At 37.3% G+C, this 19095-nt stretch overlaps 1 protein-coding gene across 2 annotated transcripts in view; it reads right to left on the reverse strand.

The window, feature by feature from the left end:
• The window catches only part of kalrna (kalirin RhoGEF kinase a), a 210285-nt gene that overhangs the window by 90399 nt on the left and 100791 nt on the right, over positions 1-19095 (reverse strand). For both annotated transcript variants that reach the window (XM_017692407.2, XM_017692406.2), the window contains exons 6-10: positions 17439-17561; positions 16256-16447; positions 15798-15929; positions 11531-11761; positions 2172-2294 (exon numbers count right to left, since the gene is read on the reverse strand). In XM_017692407.2, coding sequence (XP_017547896.1) covers positions 2172-2294; positions 11531-11761; positions 15798-15929; positions 16256-16447; positions 17439-17561 — 801 coding nt within the window. The remainder of the gene's footprint in view (positions 1-2171; positions 2295-11530; positions 11762-15797; positions 15930-16255; positions 16448-17438; positions 17562-19095) is intronic.

The raw sequence follows: 19095 nt of genomic DNA on the forward strand, positions 1-19095 counted from the left end.
TTTCTACACCATTATATAACTGTTACACAATGTTACATATTTCACTATTGCTCATTTACAAAGACTGACAGGAGCAGACTTCGTAATCTATACTGTAAGACGTCAAATAGTCATTATTGTAAAGCAGGCAGTGGGTTTGACTCTTGTGGATTGATTGTTAGGGTACCAGTTGGGGACTGTAGCAGACACAAAAAACATGTTGCTGCTGAACTTTCTCACCACTGTAACCACGCAATTTTTTTCTTTTTTTTTCAACTGCTACAAGATATAGTATGTATAGAGTGTTGGTTTGGTTTAGGCAAAAAATCTAATTTACACCATTTTCCCCAGACTTACCCCCAAATTCCTTTTTAGTTTAGGGCTGAAGCTATGAGCCTAACATTGCTAACAAACAGTCAAAAAATACTCAAAAAGTTGACTATTTTTTTCTCTCAACCCAATCAAACCATTCCCAGGTCTTCATGAATAATAATAATAATAATAATAATAATAATAATAATACACACATTTTCTAAGCCGCTTCTCCCTCAGGGTCGTGGGGAATAATAATAATAATAATAATAATAATAATAATAATAATAATGATAATACACACATTTTCTAAGCCGCTTCTCCCTCAGGGTTGTGGGGAATAATAATAATAATAATAATAATAATACACACATTTTCTAACCCACTCGTCCCTCAGGGTCGTGGGGAATAATAATAATAATAATAATAATAATAATAATAATAATAATAATATTCTTTTCATGCTGGTGGCAGCTCAAAGTGCTTTACAGACAGGTGATAAAACAGTTATAGAAGAGATCATTAGTATTTAATTAGTATCAGAAGAAAATGAAGATTTAATTACAAGATAAACACCACAAGACATTCAGTTTTAATTAAACGCTAATTTAAAGAGATACATTTTTAGGTGCTTTTTAAAAGTGAGCACTGAACTTGACTGCCTGATAAAAGGTGGAATTGAGTTGCACAATTTAGACGCATAATAACTGAAACAGGCCTCTCCATGGTTTCTGTATTTTAAAGAGGGTATTTGTAGAAGGCCACTATCTGCAGATCTTAGATTATGTGCTGGAACATAAACAGACAGTCAGTTTTTTCATGATTTAATTTTAGAAAATTTTGCAACATCCACTGAGAAATGTCTGACACACTGTTGGTTAGTCTGTCTACAGAAGGAATAGAAATGTATAGCTGGGTGTCATCAGCATAGCTATGAAAATTTATACTATGCTTCCTAATGACTTCACCTAGAGGTAGCATGTACAAAAAGAAAAGCAAAGGCCCTAAGACTGAACCTTGGGGCACTCTACAAGAAACAGCAAATCTTTTTGATGAATGATTCCCAAGTGAAACCATGGACTGCCTATTACTTAAATATGATTTAAACTATTCTAAAACTGTGCCCAAGAGGTCAACCCAGGATTCAAGATGCTGGAGTAAAATATTATGGTCAACAGTATCAAAGCCTGCACTAAGATCTAATAAAACCAAAATAGAAGAATTTTGTGCATCAGTGCAAAGGTCATTCATAACATGAATCAATACTGTCTCTGTACTATGGTTGGAATGAAAACCTGATTAAAACTTCTCATATAAATTGTTTGATATTAGATACATATTTATACTTATAAATATATTTATTTTATATACTTAGAAAAAGCCCCATCAGTGAGGTTTAAGGCACAGTACGACTAGATTCAGCTGTTGTGCCAACGTGCATGTACAGCATGCCGTGACATGGATGTTAGATTACATTCATGATTTCTGCTGTTTCTCTTTATAAATCTTCAGTTTGAAAATTCTAAATTTAAATCTATTGATATATAGAAACAACAGTAATTGCTAATGTAATCTGTAGCAACCTAGTGCCTGTGTGCTGGTTGTTTACACACAGAAGATCCAGAATTCAGCGCAACACTTATTTTCTAAGTGTCTGCCTTAGACAGAGAAATTTCATTACTTTTTATAGTTCACTGTAAGTCAATGTGTCCTAAATCAAAGTGAAGTGTGCAACCTTAATGAAGTCCTGGATGCAGTTTGAACAGGTTAAGAGCAGGTTAAGGATTTGTTTATGAAAAGCTTTGGCTTATTTTTCTTTTCTTGATTTTTCACAAAATCATATTTTTCAATCAATTAATGAAGGCATGCAGTGTTCTTACCTGGGCTACCTCTTCAAAGTCATCATGGCGTTTCTGCAGGGCCCTTGCTCTGTGCAGCGATTTGCCCACTCCTGTGTGTTTGCTCAGGAAGGCCTCACCATGGTTCTCTATCCAGTCTATCACCTTTGCGGACAAAAGAGAAAAACAGATCCTTCAAATGTTCAATTCTGTTAGATGATAAATGCAGAAAAACTTTTAATTATAAAATCATATGCACTGCCCTTTCTCATATATTGTATTAAATTCATGCTTAGATGGGCAGACAGTTTGGGGGAAAAGACTACACTAAGCAAGTGCATTTACGCACACACACACACACACACACACACACACACACACACACACACACACACACACACAGTCTACTGCTCAGAGGCGGTAATTGCCCCCTTCTCTCTGGCACAGGGGGAATGATCCATCACTATTGTCTCTCTGTCAAACTACACACAGAAGCCACTTCATCAGTGGCTGCATTAGAGGGCAGTGTTACAGGACCACTGCTTTGATTTTACTAACACTGTACACAGTCTGGGCTAACATAAACCACAGCATGACTACACCATCATAACTGCAACTCTATTAATGTGCCCTGTCACTCACCTCTCAGAGAGTAAAACGCTGCAGAGTAACAATGTTTATAAATAGAAGAAATAGCAAGGGTGAAAAGAGTTCACAGACCCGAGACTCCTTACCCACTCCACGGTGGAGTTTAGATTAAGAGAGAGTGTGTATGTTTGTGTGTGTATGTGTGTGAAATATGAACACAGTATTGCATGATGAAAAGATGAGACTCCATAGGGATGAGCTCATCTGGGTGGGCTGTGGAGTGTGTAGGCTCAGATAAACAGTTGCAGTTTAGCTGAAGTAATCTGCATTCCTTGGAGTTTGTTTACTATTCCAACAATTTTAGATACAAGTTTATATGCAGTGTAAACATGCATTGAAAAACAATGCTTTGTCTTTGTGTGAGTCAAGTGTGTCACATCAACACAATTATATCAACACAATTATAGCTAAACGAACAGAACTGAAAGAAAGCAATTGTGTTGATGCAGCATATTTTATTAATGTGGAACATTATTCACTGATTCACTCTGTGTGCACAGTTGTATGCAAAAGTTTGGGAAAACGACACATTTTGTGTATTTTTGAAGTGAAACGATGAAAACATAACCTCTGCAGCAAACAATTAAAAAAAAAAATTTCTACAAATGTTAGAGGCCATACCTTTATGTTTAATTCACTTAAAAAAGGGAAGATAGTAACTCGTGTGTTTTGAGATCCTGCTAAGTCTTTACGTAATAATACCCTCTGTGGCAGATATCACAGCTTGCAACTGCTTTTTTTAGGCAGGCAGGATTCACTGTGTTCTTGTTCAAAAAATTTTCACCCACTCTACCTTGCAGAAGGTCTGTAGTTCAGCAACATTTTTGGGTCATCTTCCATGCACAGCATGTTTAAGATGATCCCACAGATTTACAACTCCGTTGAAGACAAAGCACTGTGAGGGCCTTTCCAAAAGCTGCAGAATATATTGAAGCTCTTGGATCACTGTCTCATTGTAGAATCCAGTCTTTTTTAGCTTCAGTTTCTTGACTGACTCTATCACATTTGCATCCAAACATTGCTGATATTTAGTGGAATTCATTAACAGTTAGCAATGTGTTCTTTTCATCAAATACTGCTCCTTTTTTCTCCAAACATACCTTTAGTGACAGTGGCCAAAGAGTTCCATTTTTACTTCATCAGTCCACAGCACTGAATTTCGCACAGTACTATGTGTAAGTGTATGTTTGTGAGTTCAGACCATGGCCTTCAACATATAGTGGTAGTATGAGGGAAGACTGATTGAGGTAGGGGGGTTAACTCTGAGAATGTGGGCTGGAGTTCTGCCTGGAGCTTGAAGGTCAGATCCCCCTCATAGCAGCAGTAGGACTGGGTGTGTATACCTGCATTATTTGCTGTAACTCATCAGAACACGCACATTTCATTCATGCATCTATCCTTCACTAACAGTCTCTGTCGTTCTGTCGAGGGCTGGAGATGAGAAAGGCCCTGTTCTTTTGTTTGTATGTTTGAGTGACACAAGTTTATAACCCACATCAGCAGGGGCTGTGATGACTTCTGTGCGTGGCTGATTACAGCATCCACAGCGTGTTCTAAAAACAGGTCGCACACTTGCACGAACAGAAACCACAGTGCTAAATATAACTCCACTGGGTGCCCGCTGTTTAATGATACAGCTTCATTCACTTCCCTGCACCAGTTCAGGCTCTGTGTTTAAACATGATCCTAGGGCAGGAGCTCTCATCTTGGATCACTTCGCCCCCATCCACATGTATTTCAGAAAAGGGGAATCAAAAACTACCTTTCCACTCCGAGAGTCTTCATGACTAATGCTTTAAACCTCCACTCAAGCTCAACAAACATTAGAAAACCAGAAACCAAGAAACACATTTAAACATGCAGTTAGCGGAAAACTGTTTGCGATGGTTGTCACTTGTTATAATGTTCATCCAGGTTGCAGTTCATTTGGCTTGGAAATCTTTTATTTTTGTGGATTTCCATCCGACACTTCCCGACAAACTTCAACATTGTTGGCAATGTGGCTCAGTGACTAAAAGTTCTAATTCCTAGAAACATTCATGAGTAACAGAGGCCTGATTACGGCTGGATATGCCCTAATTACACTTTTTCCGGAGCAAACAGGAACTAATGAAGACAAACAAAACAAGGAAAAAGAATGTTGTAAACATGTTGACAAAACTGTCCCTGTGTATGACACACAAAAGCAAAAACAAAGAAGGAAAGCACGCCATAACCTCTATGGCCTGAGAATAAAATAAATACAGCAGATCTGCAGACCATTTCGGCCTACGATAGAATCCGAGCCCCAAAGCAGAGATTTTATTTTTGGTTTATTTCCCCTGTTGTCGGATTGGATTTAGTTAGTTGAATTTAGTTGGACTTTTACAGAGGACTTTTTACTGTGGCAAACTCATTTGGATATGTACAGTATCTCACAATAGTGAGTACACCCCTCACATTTCTGCAAATATTTTATCTTTTCATGGGACAACACTATAGAAATGAAACTTGGATATAACTTAAAGTAAAGTGTACAGCTTGTATAGCAGTATAGATTTACTGTCCTCTGAAAAGAACTCAACACACAGTAATTAATGTCTAAACAGCTGGTAACACAAGTGAGTCCACCTCACAGGGAACATGTCCAAATTTTGCTCAAAGTTTCAATATTTTGTGTGACCACTGTTATTGTCTAGCCCTGCCTCTTGGGCATGGAGTTCACCAGCACTGTACAGGTTGCTACTGGAATCCTCTTCCACTCCTCCATGATGACATGGATGGATGTTAGACACCTTCTGTCTCTCCTCCTTCTGCTTGAGGATGCCCCACAGGTGCTCAATTGTGTTTAGGTCTGGAGACATACTTGGCCAGTCCATCACCTTTACCTTCAGCAAAGCAGTTGTCATCTTGGAAGGGTGTTAGGGGTCATTATCGTGTTGGAAAACTGCCATGTGGTGCAATTTCCGAAGGGAGGGGATCATGCTCTGCTTCAGAATGTCACATAGTACATAGTGGAATTCATGTTTCTGTCAATGAACCACAGCTCCCTAGTGCTGGCAGCACTCATGTGGCTCCAGACCATGATGCTACCACCACCATGTTTGACTGTAGGCAAGAGACAGTTGTCTTGGTACTCCTCACCAGGGTGCTGCCACATATGCTGGACACCATCTGAATCAAACAAGTTTATCTTTGTCTCGTCAGATGACAGGACATGGTTCCAATAATGCTTGTAAATTCCAAATTGTTTGTGGGCTTCATTCTGGAATGACGGCCATGCAGACCGAGTTGATGCATTGTGTGACATATGGTCTGAGCACTGACAGGCTGACCTCCCACTTCTTCAACCTCTTTGCCCTGAGGTGCCATGTTGAATATCCAGTGGCCAGTATGAGTGAATTGTACGCAATACACCAAATTTAACAGTCCTGCTCTCCATTCACACCTGGAATCTTCTAACTGTAATGTGTCACATGACACCAGGGAGGGACAACGTCACAATTGGGCACAATTTGGTCATGTTTACTGTGAGGTGTACTCACTTGTGTTGCCAGCTATTAAGACATTAATGGCTGTGTGTTGAGTTTTTTCAGAGGACAGTAAATCTATACTGCTATACAAGCTGACAATAGTAAGTTATATCCAAGTTTTATAAGAGTGAAGATTTTCCTAATCCCCTTTGTGGCTAGCACTCCCTTACTCCCACCTGAGGCCAGGACCCATGTTGGGTAGGAAAAGAAGGTATCCATGACAATGGCTAAACCAAACCTTTAAACAAGGGCATACAGCATGGTTTGTCTAATAAGAACATGATACTGCTGCTGTGTCTATACGTTTTGTTTTAGAACATGCCAGAGCAGAGCTGAAACAGTGACTAAAAAACAGGACATGAGACGGGTTCCTGATTCGTGGTCAAAGAACTGACATCAAAGCCTATCTAGGTCTCCTGACACTGCCCTGCAAGCTGTTTGGACACATCAATGTGTGCTCCCTCTGTTCTGGAAGAGAAGACAGTTACCACTGCAACAAGCTGCATGATAATGGACTTTTTATAACAAAAAGGGAATAAAGAATGATGAAACCTGTAGTTTTCATAAGCATTCTGATGATATCTTTTGCATGATGGAGGATGTTTGTGACCACAACATGGTCTGTGCTTAGGCCATTCTATGAGCACAAAATCATACCTTATGAGGTGATGGTTGTTTGTTTGTCATGCCTTGTATCTCTGTTTTCATGTGATCCCAATGTCTAATATTTCTGCAGGAGCTATAAGTACAGATCATTCCACTTCTGAAACCATGAGGATAATAGCAAATGGTAGATGGTATGAGTGACGATGACTGGTCATTGGCTATTGTTAGATCTCTGAATTCAAATAGAGCTGCCTGTTATAATCCAAATGCTGATAGTTTATGGAATGTTGGCTGGCAATATACGAGTAGGCAATACTAATTACAACTTTATAGTTCATAGCTATAAAAATATTAGCTATTGTTATTTACTCTTGTCTCAAATTACTTTAAGTGTTTAATGACTAAACTACACCAGCATAGGTGTTCCTTATGAACATGGAAATACTTTATATCCCCATTTGCCTGTGCGTGAACTGAAGAGAAAGAGATCCGTCTATAGGATGTATAGAAAGGGGGAAATACTGTCCACATTTCTCCATAAGAGGAAAGGACAGATTGATTACACTGTGAGAGCATATATTTTAGAGGGGGGAATGTAGAAATGTACTGCTCTGTAATATTTTAATAGTTTAGTGTTGCATTATATGTCATTATATTCAGTATTGTGTGTGCCTGTACTGTAACTGTATTTAGAATATTCTATTCTAGGCTATTCTTGTTTATCCCTACATTGACATGTCTTTCTCACCAGTCACTTGTCATGTATAGGCTGAGCCTAATCTCGGCATCAGTCCTGCTACAAAACTGCATCAGCCCAGGGTCTTATGGTGTCTGGTACCTGCGCGCAAACGAATAAACTTCACTTCTCCAGGCATCTGGCTCGTCCCCTGGTTAAGTCAGGGTTTAGATTCTTCACATGCTAAAAAATACTGTCAAAAATGAGAGAAAATGGGATTGACTCTTTCCACTGCTTGCCACTCAGCCCACCGGCCAACGCTTGGAATCCTCATTTATCTCAGTTGCCAAGATCACCAGAGTAGCCTAGTGGCAAGAGTTCATGTGTTTTACAGATAACCCCACGACTATAGTAGTCAGACAGCTCAGAGAGAGACAGAGACAAAGCGTAGCTGTGGCTTTATCTCACTACACCGGCTAACTTACTACACTTCAGAGAGGGCCAAGGCATTGAAAACAGAGGAGACATGGAGAAAAAGTGCCTTATTAACACAAGTGTTGATATACAACATGTAGAAGAGAATCAATAAAGAGGATGAACACCTTTAAGCAAGGGTCATCAATTCTGGTCTTAGAGGGCCGTGTCCTGTTCAAAGACGTGCTTCAGCAGTTAACTGACAAATTTAATTAACAAGCAAGACCTGGAAGATCACCAAAACTGTCACCATCAGATAAACAGTACATAAAGCTTTCATCTTTAAAAAAGAGGAGAAAATAAAGCTCCACTTTTGCTTCAGATCTAAACAAATCCACAGGTGTTTCCGTCCATCCTTCCACTGTGAGAAGACAATTCATCACTAGGGGTTTGAAAAGATGTGCAGCGGTTAGTTGACATGGCCACCCCAGTCTTCAGACCTCAACGTTCCTAAATGTGTTTGGTATTATTTGGTTATATTGGATGAGAAGCAGACTGAACTTATAAATAAATTCACTTATGCCACACATTTTCATTTAATCAAATGGAACAGAGTCAGTACACAGTTCAACTGCTGATGGAACAAAACTTAAACATTTCAGTGTAATTTATTTGGATTACACTGCCATAGAATTCTCTTTGGATCAAAATAAAAAGATTTCAATTACTGAAATGTACTTTGATCAATTTTGTCTAGTTTACATAAAACAGGTACTTAAAGACAACATGATTCATTTATTTAATCTTGACATTTTAAGTCAAACAACCTTCTTGGTAAATTTTTTGAGTGTATTTTGAGATTTTAAGGTACTAAATACAAAGGGTGAACACAATACAAACTGAAAAATATAGTATTACATTTACAACCCCATTTCCAAAAAAGATGAGATGCTGTGCAAAACATAAATAAAAACAAAATGCAATAATGTGCAAATCATTTAAATCCTGTATGTCATTGAAAATAGTACAAAGACAACACATCAAATGTTGAAATGTTTTTGAAAAACATTAGGGTTTTCAAGGAATTTCTTCTTGAAATGAAATAAACTCTACATGCTGTCAAAAAGGGCAGCCTGACAGAACCACTTGTGTGTCTGACCCAGCACAGTGCAGCATCAGTGTACCATCTACATTTGATATAGACATAGTTTGTGTACAAAGTCTATCAAAGTGTTTCTCCCCTCAGTTGTCTGGCATTTTTCCTCCTCCTGGTCACAGCGCTGTGCTCTGACACACATAATAAGAGCTCTAAACCAAATGATGCTCTGCCTGATGTTTGTACAAACGGAGGACTGTATGCTGTTGGCAGACAGACTCAGTGTGTGAAGTGGCCCTGCACCTTGCTTTCCTGCTGTCGAACACATGAATCCACTCTACTTTTCTCTTCAGACCATTTCTGTGGGTTGTTCTGTTTGCTCAGGCTGAAAACCTGCCATAGCATGTTTATCTACCTTTAACCACACATTTAGAAAGCTGCTTCTGAGGCAGATTGTGCTCTAGATTACCGAACTTCCAAACATTTCAGAGAGGAGTAAACCTCTAGCAAGTAAATTGGCAATGTGGACAAGTATTAAACTATATATAAAAAGAAATGTATGTAAATACCTGTTTAAATTGGAACATTCTGCAATTTTACAAGCAGCAAAGGGCGGGGTGAAATTTGTGTAAACAAGATATTAGCATTCCTGAATTAAGTTAACATATGAAGTCAATCATGGTAACTGTTTCAGGTAATTAATTTTTAGATATGATGTTAATAGGAGGGCACTTATCAGGGCAGGCCAGGAGAGCGTCATTAACTGGTGTTATGATGTGTAAAGGAGCGATAAAGTGTGAGAAGACTGCTATTAAAGAGCAGACAGTTTATCTTCACTGGGCCCAGCACTGCTCTCTATGGCTTAATGTGGTAGAGCTAATACTTCCCAGGACAGGAGAGGAGTTTTCAGAGAGCATTTGTGTAAAGCTCTGAAAAGGAAAGACTCTGATAAGAGAATGATTGAATAAAGCAAAGGAATAATTCATCAGACTTTAAGTGAAGCTGAGCCTGAGTCAGATCAGGTCTCCTATGGGTTTAGGCTCGGGCTGGCCTGGCTTGGGCTTTTAGACTCTTTGGCTTTTTAGGTTATGATTAGATGTTGATTTGGCTCAATCACAGAAAAACTTGGTGCCAAATGTGTCAAAAGGTTGCACGTGGAGTGAAATGTGCTGCATCAACACAATTCTTGCCAAAAGAATGAAACTTTAAAGAAAGCGATTGTGTTGATGTAACATATTTTATAAACTATTCATGTGTGACACATTTGAATCGTGCAAAGCCAAAGCGCTTTTTTTTTTTCAGTGTAGGTTTAGTCAGCAGTGCTACGACAGCAGGCTGAATACAGTCCTGCAAGTTCACTGGACTGATAAAGCCAGGGGTGAAATCTGGCTCACAGCCACCACTGACTAACAAAAAGTAAGGGGCTCAAGCAGGGGATATTAACTGTACTTCTGGGCCCATATCCAGTCCTGAAAATATTAGAGGGAAAAAATGCAGTGAGTGAAAAAATATACATAACTCTAAATTTATGGTTAAATGTTGACAAATCTCCCTACTCAGTACTCTGAATGGATTTATTCTATATGGAAATATTACAGCACGTTTACATGTAAGCAAGCTTGTGTAATTAGGTGAATATATTCACTTAATGTTTTATGTTTGAGGAAAGGTGCAAAAGTGTATTTAAAGAAATGGTTCACTAAAAATTTAATTTAAACAATTTTCCCCTTACTGTAAACAAAATCAATCAGGCAAGACATATTTGGTGTCCAAAGTTCACTTGTTTAGTATTGCAGTGGAGCTTTGAGGCTACTGTGGCTAATGTGGCATTGTAAGTACAGTATGTGCCACCCAAAACCTTTCTGGATGACACAGATTTCTGTTAAATTAGCTTTTTATCTCCACTGCAGAACCAAATATGTATAATAATATTGTATTAAAACCATATTGTCAGAATACCTCAACATTTCAGTCCACTTCCATTATTTTGCTCTGCCTAAGTTGCCCACAAGGGGTCCACAATCAATCACTAATTTCTAAATATATTCTAAATATTTCTAAATATTCTTTGTGGCTGGTGTGTTTCAGATAATTTCTTTGTTCTTCTGCAGATTTGTGTATAGAATGTCTTTTAACGTTCATGATCCCATCAACAAACACAAATTCACCAACTTCACTGAAAGAAAAACAGACCCTTTGCTGTTTCAGAACTCTTAGTGGAGTCTGGTTGAATTCTTTCTCCAGTCTTTCTCCACATAAAGACCACCAGTGTTTTTCTCTGAAACATAATTCTTTTTAAAAATAGATAAATAAATAAATAAATAAACCATGAAGTATCCAAAAATTGACCAAATGATTTGATTGCTCTGATACTCTTTGGGGCCACTTTGTGTATTTAGTTTTGTGTATGTAAATGCGTTTGAGCATGTATGTGTGCGTGCTGTATTACCTGTTGCACGTCCTGCTGAAACACACACAGCTGGAGACGTTGGTGCAGACGCACTTTGCGATGCTGCCAAATGCTCTCGAGGCGCCGGTGGTGATGGAGAACCTCATGGACCACATCCAGGATGCAGTGCACCGCTTTGGAGTAATTTGCTGTTGCAGTCAGCGACTCTGAGTTACCGGGGCTCAGCGGCCGCTGCAGAACATCCAGCAATGCTTTACCATCCTGGCTCACCTGCAGAGAAGGAGGGAGCAAATGAGTGATAGATAAAGAGACACATAAAAGAAAGTGTGGACGGAGAACATCTGAATTTCAAATGATTGCAGGTCACCGTGCATGAGATTTGTCCAAAACTAAATGAATCACTGGCACTATCCCAACATTGCTCTCCCCTTCTGTCATTGGAGCCTTTTCTTTGGTGAATACGGTTTAGAAATCAAGCTCATAACTAGGGTGCATGTTTGATGAGCAGGCGATATATTATTCACCATTAAATATGGTGAATACTATTGGTCCAACGTTGGACGTTTAATAATTATAGCACTAGAATGTACTATGTACTGACTGTGTGTAGTGTCTTGTGCTTTGAATTTCCATAATATTCAACTCATTTTAATTGATAACATAGTGGATAATACTACTGCTGTACACACAGGAGACTGGGGATGAATTCTTAGTCCAGACAGGAATACCACTGCTGTACCAGCAACAGTGCACAGTGCATCTAAAACCTCCTCCTTATTAGATATGACAACATACCTCTTCAACCCCATTACATACTAAGGCTTTTTATTCAGTAACAGGGACTTAAATGCAAACCGCCTGAGCTATTCTTGGGTTATAGAAGTGTGTAATAAAATTTTGGGTCCTGGCTATTTAAGTTTCTTTCTTATCTTTATCTTTAAGCAACGATTACAAGTGATTTCACTGATTTGATTCATGTAAAAATGGTTTACATTTTTATTTACTTTAAATTGGGCCTAAATGCCTATTTTGCCAGGTCTTAAACATATATATCTGCAATAAGCATCTGGTAAAGCAAGTTTATTTCAGAATGATACATGATTTTAAATGTACTCTTCTGTGTGCTTTCATTTTTTTCTTTCTCTTACTGAACTTTTTAGTTTGTTAATACAAGCATTACGGATATATAGTTTGAAGGATATGGCCACAACAACTAAGGGAGGCAAGACTTACTCAAAAGTCAGACATTTGGCAAACAGTAAATTATGCAAACACCACCTGACTCCTGATTGAGTAAACAAAACACATTGGAAGGATTAATTTGCATAAAGTTCAGCTCCACTGAACTTTTTTTAGTACACCACATTCTCTGAATTCGACATGCTAGTCCAGTCAAGCTCTATCACATTTAACGGAACTGGTGACTGATAATGAATGGAACACACTACTGTGGTGCTTGTTAAGTAATTCTGTATAAAAATCTTTGCAATATAATATATAAGCATAATATTTACATAATGTTTTACTGTGTAAAATAATTGACATGTTGTTTAAAATGAATCAATCACCCATCTTTAGACATTTAGCCAGTCTTGCGCTTTGGTTCTGGCCAGTTTTGGTACTGGCCAGATCAAGCTGTAAATTGTAATCATTCTCAGAATTCCATATTGGCACATCCATATTTCTTTCACATGTTCTGCTTTGTAGCCACAAAGACAATAACAGAATGCAGCAAAATTACAAATTTTGTTCTACTTGTCCTTTTTATTTTACTCAACTGTTACACCAATCATATTTCTTTGCTCTTACGGGTAATGATGCATGTCATGTGTAGCTTTAAGGCACATAAAAATCTAAATATCTCAACCAACCCTTCTTCTGAAAGTGTTTTCCACTCTGCTCTATACATCAAGTTTTTTTTTTTTTTTACCATAATCACATTAATGGTAATGGCACATGGGTGGAATGCTTAGAAGGTTTGTTTTCTCTTTCAGCAGGATGAGGGCAAACATTGTTAAATTTATTTGTGGAAGACTCTTTCAGGGCTCTTTTTAAAGATGTCACTAAATAAGGCACAAACGGATAAAGTGTCCTTTAAGACACAGCTTACTGCAAATGCTAACCTTTCATCACCAGAGCTGGAAATGTCCTTTTAGTGGAAAAAAAAAACATTGTGTCTAGGAGATCATAGACTCTGAACCACAAAGATAATTTAGATCAAGTCCAACCAGAAAAGGTCACCATTGATTCTATGGTTGTTGGAAAACATGGGTACATAAACACAATCTGCAGCAGTTTCAGAGCAAAGTTGTATCTACAAGCTACATATTCCAAAGTGATCTACATAAGAAAACATTACACAGCATATTTCAGCTGTTTGAACACTAACTACAACAAACCACATCCTCTGCAGTCCAATACTAAAAACACTTGGGTGTAAAAAAAAGCTTGGTTTTCCAAATTAAAATGAAAGTTAAATAAAAAAAAAGATTGAGGGTATGAAGAAAATGGAAACAAAGAACAAAGTCTGCACTGTGATTTTTAGATTAGTCTGGGCTGAGAGTGACAGTGGATCATGAGGACAGTGTTATGTAGGCCACGTACTTCTCCACGTACTGGATAGACAGGGCCATACACATACAGAACCTATAAAACTCTTTGTATCATAGTTGTTTATCAATTAAGGCATGAAACAGCACAGGCAGGCAAATATAATACATGATACAATATCAGTTACACACATAATATAAACTTACGAACTTCCACCCTTTATTAGTAGGATGTGTAGGCCATGAATAGAAGATGCACATTAACATCTGAAATGCTTAATAGATACGCTGTATAAGATGGTTAATGTTAAACAAATCTGAAACCCCAGATTATCATCAGAGGTGCATCATTCTACACAACTCATGACTGGATTTGATTTCCAATACGGGGCTCACAGTCTGATTTTCCATAACAGAGTCTGAATAAAGAAGAATTAGGACTGGATTCCTCATTAATCCATAAAAATGACACTCAAGCTGAAAGTCTTAAAGTCTATACTTAAAACCATAATTTATAAAAATGTGATGATCTTGTTGGTATAGGAGCTGCATATCAACTCCTGCACTGTGCTTATAGTATTAAACCTGCTGTAATACTGTTTCATTAAAACAGAAAAAGAAAGAAAGATACCAAGAAAAAAAGCTATATACCAGCCTCCTATCCCTAATTTTATATATATAATAAAATAAAATACAATTTTTCTTATTGTCTGATAATTTGAAGAACACTCACTAGCATTGTAGTACTCAAGTCCAGTCTTGAGACTGTCTTAACATCATTTTGATTCTGTCTTGTCTTGGTTTTGGAGTACGGCGGACTTGTAAATTGTCTGTAGTAACCCGGAAGTAACTGGAAACTTTTATTCAATATTATTCAATATTCTATTATTATTTAATATCAACAATGCCTTCAAACAGAATCAAACAGTGCATTCTCTACATATTTTAACAAAAAATTTAAACCATTTTCCACAATGACTTATTTAAGAATGTTCAGATTCATTTAATAATAAAAATGGACGTATGTTGTTTGGTTTATATTTTGCTGTTTTAGAGAAGAATGGACAGAGTTTAGTCTAAACTATCATTTGCTTCCAAAGGTTATGATGCAAAGTTGAACAAAGACTACAATAAAATCATATCTGATAATACGTTTTAGGCTGCATATTATTTAACGTTGCATCTTACAAGATATAAAATATTGTAAATGTATTAATGTAGAACCACATATAATGAATGATAATGAATGTATAATTCACTACAAATTAATATAATTTTTCCCCTTTCTTCTTTTTATTATTATATTCTAAATCTGGTCTAAAAATATTCTTAATCTGGTCTCAGTTTTGTCTCATTGTTGCCACTCCTGGTCTCTTGCCTTGGACTTGACTGTTTTGAAGTGTTGGTTTTGACTTGGACTCGACGTGTTTAGGTCCTGGTTTAAACTCACCTGTAGTGGTCTTGAAAACAACACCTATTCCTACACATGATTTCTGTCTGTTTCTTTGTTAGTTCCAACGGCCACAGGAAACGTGGTGTAGTTGGTTGCACACTAAAGTGACGTAATGCCACATGAATTTATGAATGTATGATGCATTTAGCTAAACAAACAATAATTTCAAACACATTTATTATACATTTATCATTTCACATTTATATGTATTAACAATAACTGTTTGATTTAAAGGTCTTTGCTTATGAAATTTATTTTTGGTTACTTTTTTGTGGCTAATCAAATGAATACATCAGCTGCTTACCTCTGTGTAGGCCTGTGTGACTTGTTCATATAGAGTCTGGTGGTGGTGAATGGCCAACTCCAAATCCTGCATCTCTGAGGGAAGCCCTCCTTCACTACACATCTTACACCAGGCTTCCACACCTGAGAGGAACTGGATACAGACCAGCACACACACACACACACACACACACACACACGCCCAGACATTCAGTAAAGAGAGGAAGGGGCACTCTACCTAACCCTCACAAGTCATAGTCACACAAGTCAGACTTGATATTCTGCTAAGTGCTTACCGACAGCACCTTATATTTCTACAATAAAAACAACAAAAGTTTCCTCGTCCAATTTCTTAGTGTTAAATGTAATATTTCACAGTCACCAGCAGAGATAGGAGATTAGCACCAACATTTGGTACAATGTAGCACAGAAAATATTGTTAAAGTTTTCAAAAAACATCCACAGTAAAGTGTACATTACTTGTTCTGATTTCTGATGGAAGACAGCAGACATGGCGAGGATGGTGCTGCGTTCATCAAGAGCAGCAGCAAAACTTTTCCACTCCTGATCCAGCTGGGCGCTGATCTGTTTTATCTGCTGGGATGCGTAGTGACCTGCCTCCGACAACCGCGACGCCACCGACATGATCCGATTTATGTTCACATACGCATTCTGAGGGGAAAAAAACAGGGTGACATCATACAGTAATAAGAAATAATTAGTTTAACAACAACAAAAAAAAATAAAATATAAATTGTGCCATAACATTAGAACAGACCACATTTTCTCTTTTATTTTTTGTTAAATCCAACAAATAAACAGTGATTGTGCAGTAAAGAGTGCAGATATATTTTCTCTGTATTTGTTAACTATTTTAGTTCCTGAGAGAACATTTCAATGGATGGCTCTTTAAAAAAGGCAACAAAAATGTTTGATAGCCCTCTGTAGATGCTTTGCAGCTACTCAGTCTGTCTTTAACTAACATTTATCAAATGTCTATGAAATGCAGCTGAACTTGAAATTGAGTGTGATAGATTTTAATAAATCTATCCCTAACCATAAACATAAAACTAACTTCTAAATCATCCCAACCTATACGTACTCCTGAAACCTAGCCTTTCCTGAATGGTGCTGATAATCACCTGTCACTAGAAAGTTTATTAATGATCTAAGCATCTGTTGATCTTCTATAGGTTTAGGGAACCAGAAGTGATTCTTTAATAGCATCAATCCCTTATTTGGTACCTTCATTTTAAAAGTGTACACTTAACTAAAATAAGAACCAAAATTAGATGTGATGATTAATATTGTAGCTCAAAGGTCACACTTATGTGGAGACAACACACACACACACACACACACAGACACACACACACACACACCTACCCAGACTAGTGCTGCCATCTGTTTATACATCTATTCAAGCCTCCCTCTATCCATCTCTCCCTAGTTTTGCTTTTCTGCCCATTCTCATATTTATATTTATTGTATTTACTGCTACCTAAATGACTTAAATACACCTTTGATTTTAAACAAAGACCCTTGACTTCCACTCTTTATTCTTTACTCAGATTTATTAGGTTTTATAATCAATTTTTCTTTTAGCCATCATGCTGATTTGTGCCCTGTGATATAGATTCACTTCTGTCTATGAACTGCATACCATGGAGTTCATGGCAAAGTGGTTGTGCTGGGTCTGCAGGTCAACAGCATGCTGGTAGCTCACTCCAATCTCAGTGTGGCTCTGCAGAAACAGCTCCTTGTTGTGGCTGATCCAATCGAACATCTACAGAAAAGAGAGAAATGAGCATAGGCTGACTCTCCTTTCTGCTGCGCGAACAACTGGTCTCCCAATTTCAAGCTTTACAGACATGCATACAAAGAGGGGAATGCCGCGTTAGAGAATATGAGGTCAACATAACTAAAAAAAAATTTAACCTCCTCATTTTATTAACATATGATGACACAGTAGTACACAATTAATGAAAAGCCATGCCGTGTAAAAAAGAGAGAGAATGGATAATAAGATCGTGTCATTAACATTATAATTAAAAGTTCAAGAAACCTCCCAGCAGAAAGGCCAATAAGGTTTAGAGCTATTTGCTTATACTGAAAAGGTTGCATGGTTCATTGCCATGGGAACAGTAGATTTCCAAGGTTGCAGTTTATTAAGTACTAACATGTAACTGCATGGATATCAGCTACAGTGCCTTTGAAAGGTTTTACCTTGTCAGGCAATTTGAGTTTTTATGTCATATTTAATTGAAATTTCCTTGAAGATGGTGATGAAAATAATAATAATAATAATAATAATAATAATAATCATAATCATAATAATAACAATAATAATAATAATAATAGTGGTGATGATGATGATGATGATGATGATGATGATGGTGATGATAATAATAATAATAATAATAATAATAATAATAATAATAATAATAATAATTATTATTATTATTATTATTATTATTATTATTAGGTAGGCCAAAGTGTCAGAGCTACATGGCCTTCCAAACAGGTTTTTCAGAGCTCAAACAGTGTTATGAGAAAAAAAGAAAAACCAGCAAATGCCTGATCAAGAAACTCAAGAAACACACAAATGAGAGTATTTTATCCACGAAAAATGTACAATAACCATTGAATTGTCTTAGTTTAATAGCAGTTCATGTATTATGGTCCTTTTCTTCATAACAAGCATTAAATATCACTAGTAGTATACTGATGTCTCTGTAACTAGATAGCTAAATTTCCCATTCCACCTCAAATGTTCCAGCAGTTCTGATGCCTGAGGCCACCATTTAAGGTGGAACAGGAAAATTCAAACAAGAAGCTGAAGATGTAACTGAAGACCAGCAGCGAGGTTCCCCTTCTCTGCTGTCACTGCAGATTGGCAGGGTCGCCTACAGAGCACCACTTGTAGCCTATTAATGAAGTAATGTCCTTTTTTTATTTGAGTGTTGTTCCATTTCATAAGGTAACATTTCAACCACTACCCCATGTAATTCATTTCCAAGGGGTAAGGTAACTAAATAGGGTATTGTTTATACTGTGCCTTTAAGATTGATATGTAAATTACCTCTGTTCTCATTGGCTGCCCTGTATTATGCCTTTTTCAAAAGCAGACCAGGCTGAAGCACTCCCTTAATACAACAAATACAATTCAACATGAATGGCAGTGCTAAACTGATCTAAGCTAAATGGACATTTTATATATATACGTACAAACAAATCCAAACAGGCTGTTTCCATAGCGTAGTTTCCATATGTATTAATTGTACTACAGTTCATGCTACATTTTGAAACAACATTTACAT

The sequence above is a fragment of the Pygocentrus nattereri genome, chromosome 6 (assembly GCF_015220715.1).
Source record: "Pygocentrus nattereri isolate fPygNat1 chromosome 6, fPygNat1.pri, whole genome shotgun sequence".
In the NCBI taxonomy this organism is placed as follows: domain Eukaryota; kingdom Metazoa; phylum Chordata; class Actinopteri; order Characiformes; family Serrasalmidae; genus Pygocentrus; species Pygocentrus nattereri.